Genomic DNA, 4,789 nt, shown 5'->3' with positions numbered 1-4,789 from the left:
GTAATTAAAAGCCATCTAATTAGTTAAACTTGTTTTCTATTAGAAATCGTGAATGCTTAGCCTACGTATAGATTGTGATGCTAGTAGTATCAATATGCATGAGGGCAATTTAAGTTGAGCAAAAATTCATGCTTCATATATATCATCAGACGGTGGATTAAAGTTCAAAAGGCTTCGAAAACTACAAGTTTGTCTTGCAAGAGGTGTTAATCCATATGAATTTAAGAATAAATGCAACAAACAAGTCTCTCAACATATGAGAGCTACATTAAAATTATAAAGCATAGAGTAGCTAATAACCTGAAAACTTGATGTAAGACCTCCTGCCAATCAACAAATTATACCAAGAATAAGCTGTTGTAAATTTGTTCATATGCCAGATACGATGCCATAGTTTCAGGGTTATCCAAATCTATATGTAGCATCTAGATGATATGTGATTCTTCTGTTTCCACCCTCCATATAATTCTAGTTATGGAGATAAAAAATGATAAAATTCAATGATCAACAAGAATTCCGGGCCACTATTTTCTTTCTTTTTTACAAAAGGATTTAGCATCAAGTTTGTGGTTAAAACCTATACATGCATATCTACACTCATAAATACATCCATCTATGTCCAAATGTTGTATGCATACACGGAAAGAGAACTGTATTTTGGAACAAACAAGGACTTGAACTACTAAGGCAATTTTCAATTTTCAAAAGAAAAAAATCTGCTGATCATTGATGATCGGCTGTAAAAGCCCAACAAACTACAGTACATGAATAATGACAAGGAAATTGAATCCACACTTCATTAAAAATTAAAACAAATGATGTTATCAAGAATAACAAGCATATCATCATTAATTTTCCAAAATAAGAATGATATTTTACCTTCATTGGTGTAACATTGTATGTGGAAACACCAGTAATCGGAGTCGAGCTGAGATTTTCGGCAGTATAAAATGCAAGAGCACTTTCACCTGGTTTAACCCGGACCTGTCAATTCCAACAATAACATAATACAATAACATAATAGTTAGAAGTTCAAGAAATACAGTGCTAGCAAAATTACTATATTGCATTAAGATACCTCTCTTTGTGTAGGAACAAACTTCCATGGCATTCCATCAGCAACATCAGCATTGAACTGAACAACAAGCTCTCTGTGCACATCAAAGGAAAGTTACTATTTAGAATATAACAGAGTCATAAATTAATATCCAGAGTACAGGCTTGGAAACCATTCCATCAAACAATAGCTGCTAGTTAAGGTGCAACCATAAGTTCTTGTGTCAACTCAGCAGCAACTGTGGATAGGAAGAACATAAGGAATATAATTTGATGACATTTTTGTAGCGATATAGCGGTGCTTTAGACTACTGTAACATGACCACATAACTATCTTTCAAGTCAACAAAAATAACGAGAGTTATGGAGGAAAGAGTTTATGAAATGAATTCATAAATCATGTTTCTCTCAACTCTACACAGTGCATGCATATCTTTATTAAATAAAATGAGGAGATATACACTTGAGATTACACAGGGTATGTGTAATTGTGCATTATTAATTGTTTGCTCATGCTTTTTCTTTCCTCCTTAAACGGTAAGCATTATATTTATTCAAGAAACATCATAATATTCTTTAGTATACAGATTTGTGTGTGATCTACTTCAATGTTATTCATATGCTGGGTAACTCGTAAGTCGTAACTTCCTAAGTTATGAAAATCCTTCCCAACCACAAAAGAAAAACGCTGGAGGAAACTAGTAAAACAATAGGAACGGAAACACTCGGGTGCCCTCATTCACAACAAGAGAAAATCGCAACTCACAAAGACATGCTGCGAACTGAAATATTTGATTGGTGGAAGCTAGCATAAATAAGGGCCAAATTACCAACAATATTCAACAACAAATGATTAACTGTAATGACTCAATTCTTCAATCAAAGTGGCTGTTGTTTGTTCACGGCTTCACGCTGGGTGTCATTTGACTATTTAAGATCATGGAATATTGAGGAATACCCAATATCATGTTGTTCAACCTTGTTAAACACCATTATTAATTGATCCAACTAAGAGAACTCGTGTGAAATCAAGATTCAAAGGAAAGACACAAATCATTCAAAAATCATGGAACAGTTGCTGCTATTCACACTTCAGGAATCGAACTAACAAGTAGTACAAACTGTATCGACAATACCAAATAATACAAATTCATGAAGCGAAAGAAGCTATAAAACAGCATAAACATAAAACCCTAACCTCGACGTCGTCGTCCCATCTCGGGAGTGGCGCGCGATCTTCTCCTCCACACTCTGCAGATACCCATTCCTTTTCGTCACAAGCCATAAACAAACCCATCCATCAACTCCTCCACACAATAGAAAAAAAAAAAAAAGCCGCGCTAAATTCGTACTCCCCACGACGAAATCGTAAACCCTACTTCGCGGAGGGGAGGGGAGAGGGGAATCGATTTACCTCGCGGCGGCGAACGGTGCCGCCGTAGCCGGTGGCCTGGCAAAAGCGGCGGTAGAGGGGGACGGCGGCGTAGGAGGCGCCGACCATGGCCGCCGCCAGGGCGAGGAGGTAAGCTAGGGTTTTCTTCGAGCTCCGATCACGGGAAGCCGCCGCGGAGGCGGCGGCGGAGGAAGAGGCGTAGCAGCACCGAGGGGTGAGCCCACCGTGGGGTGGCCATGGGGATCTCGGAGAAGGGCGAGGTGGGTGCGATGGGAAAGGGAGAGGAGGAGGAGGAGGAGGGCGATGCTTTCAAGGAAGCCGAGAGGACGAGCAACAGCAGGAGGAACAGCCCTACCGCTCTTCTCCAGAAGCGGGGCTTCCTCCTTTGGACATGCTCGGAAGATGCTCCTGAGGGAAAAGGTCCGCGAGATGTGAGTAGTATCACTCTTACTTGAATCCCATCATTTGTGTTTCCATGATTTAAATCCTGGACAAAGTATGATGCGTCTCGGATTGAATGGTTCAGGCTCTGATTCAGAGAAAAGTTTAAGCTTTTCTCGGCTAAATAGTTATATTTTCTTTGCATGATGTTACTGTTTGTGCTAAATTTTTCGATGAAATGGTGACGATAGGCGATATCCGTTTTAAGAAAGATTAGATTTTAGTCCAAAATTTTTGAATTTACTAAATGTCTAATGTGCGTGTGCTTGTATTAGCATAAGTTTGATCAAAGAGGTGCCTTATTGGTCGAGAAAGCGTTTCGGCAAGGAACGTTGCTAGAAGAAATAGCAAGAGCTTACCTTCTCGCTAAATTTGGTTTGGTTTCTGATCACTTAAGGATAAGAAAGACATACATCAATCTTAAAGAAGCTTTCTCTGATTAATTATCAGAATTAGGGTTTAGACATGTAGTGAGAGTGTGATGTGAAATTAGTGTTGCTATATCACATTTGAGATTAAGAATTTAAGATAGAGATACATATTTTAGTCAAACCACCTATTTCTTAGGTTATCTAGTGAAAGAATCTTCTTTTGTCTTATAAAAGTTCATGCCATACAAGCTTCTTTGATAGCTTAATTCATGTTTTATGTTCCTTTTCAGGTTTTACCATGCTTATGACAAATACATGGCTCATGCTTTTCCGGTAACTTCATCAGCCTTTTATGGTTTTCTCAAGTTATATTTTTCCTTAAGAAAGTTGCAATCATTATCTCTTTTCACTTTGCAGCATGATGAGTTAAAGCCTCTTACCAATACTTACACCGACTCCCTTAGCGAGCTTGGAAATCTAAATGTACTGATTTGTTGATTTGTCATCAAGTTGAAAAGTTTTCCATTTTAGCTAACAATTACAGATGCTGAATGTGAGATTATTATCTCGTTTCTTTTCTTATGTCAGCTTGAACACCTGCCACAGTATTATAATGGATCTGCCTTGACGCTTATTGAATCATTATCTAGGTATACTTCCTGAGCTCTTCACCTCGTTTGACTTGCAGAAATGCAATTATTGATTTAAAGATCAGAAACAACAATTATTAGCTGCTGCGCAATGTAATTTTTTGTTGTAAGTTTCATTTATATAAGGTCTNATACTGCCATAAACCGATTTGCGTGATTTATTAGATCAACCATTATAATTTAAGTGAACCCTTATTCTAAGTGGGGTTTCATGATTAGAGTAAGGGAACTCCCTCCCACCCATAGGAGTATAATTACCTAACCCCATTAGTATTATACAGATTAGAGAAATTTTTTTATTCCCATTGGATTACTAGGAATCTTTAAAAGATAGCGCGAACCAAACGCACCCTAAGAGTCAAAAAGATCAACGACTTGAAGATCTCATTCTGTTCGCTTTGGTATGGTTGATGAATAATATTGATAAAGAAACTTTTGATTACTGTCGATAATTAAACAACTAATAAGCTATTGTCGCAAATATGCGTAATCAACAACACACTGCGGTGTACAACTGCAGTATTGTGTGCTTTAAGGTACCGTTTGGTTCGAGAACAACCAATTTTTTTTTATTCTTGGGATAGGTGTAACTTTTGTGATAGGTAAGAATTAGTTCAATTTTGTGTTTGAACGAGAATCGAGATATTTAGAGGAATAAGAAAAATTACGTTTGGTTGATTGGGTTGGAAAAGGAGAGATAAGAGTAATTATGATTGAAAATAAAATTAATTTATCTAAATATTAAGCACCTAAGTTAAAATACTAATTATTTAAATAATATAAATATTAGTAAATAATTGAATATATGGCTAACTGTTTAATTAGATAAATAATAATAAATTATAAATAGATTATTATTTAAATATTTATTAATTTAA

The 4,789-nt window shown here is 36.5% G+C and overlaps 1 protein-coding gene and 1 long non-coding RNA gene across 2 annotated transcripts; one reads left to right on the top strand and one right to left on the bottom strand.

Moving 5' to 3' along the window:
• Positions 1-9: 9 nt before the first annotated feature.
• Positions 10-2,704, bottom strand: LOC109705125 (cytochrome c oxidase assembly protein COX11, mitochondrial-like). The gene is made up of 4 exons (XM_020225882.1): positions 2,471-2,704; positions 2,255-2,307; positions 1,079-1,151; positions 10-984 (listed from the first exon to the last, which is right to left on the bottom strand). Exons 1-4 carry the CDS (start codon positions 2,555-2,557, stop codon positions 724-726), a joined length of 474 nt encoding a protein of 157 aa, XP_020081471.1. The 5' UTR covers positions 2,558-2,704; the 3' UTR covers positions 10-723.
• A 101-nt stretch (positions 2,705-2,805) lies between these two features.
• On the top strand, positions 2,806-3,952 carry LOC109705126. Its single transcript, XR_002214631.1, has 4 exons — positions 2,806-2,880; positions 3,552-3,594; positions 3,679-3,744; positions 3,850-3,952. It is a non-coding gene; the product is annotated as an uncharacterized LOC109705126 (long non-coding RNA).
• The last annotated feature ends 837 nt before the right edge of the window (positions 3,953-4,789 follow it).

This window comes from Ananas comosus, unplaced genomic scaffold (genome assembly GCF_001540865.1).
Source record: "Ananas comosus cultivar F153 unplaced genomic scaffold, ASM154086v1, whole genome shotgun sequence".
In the NCBI taxonomy this organism is placed as follows: Eukaryota; Viridiplantae; Streptophyta; class Magnoliopsida; order Poales; family Bromeliaceae; genus Ananas; species Ananas comosus.
Note: the sequence above shows the minus strand (reverse complement) of the source record. Positions and strands in the feature narration are given on the sequence as shown.

Excerpts from the sequence above, each read along its gene's own strand:
- LOC109705125 (XM_020225882.1), bottom strand. The coding sequence starts at position 2,557 with ATGGTCGGCGCCTCCTACGCCGCCGTCCCCCTCTACCGCCGCTTTTGC. Across the intron at positions 1,152-2,254 it reads GATGGGACGACGACGTCGAG|AGAGCTTGTTGTTCAGTTCA; the intron begins GTTAGGGTTTTA and ends TGATGTGCACAG. Across the intron at positions 985-1,078 it reads TTGTTCCTACACAAAGAGAG|GTCCGGGTTAAACCAGGTGA; the intron begins GTATCTTAATGC and ends TGGAATTGACAG.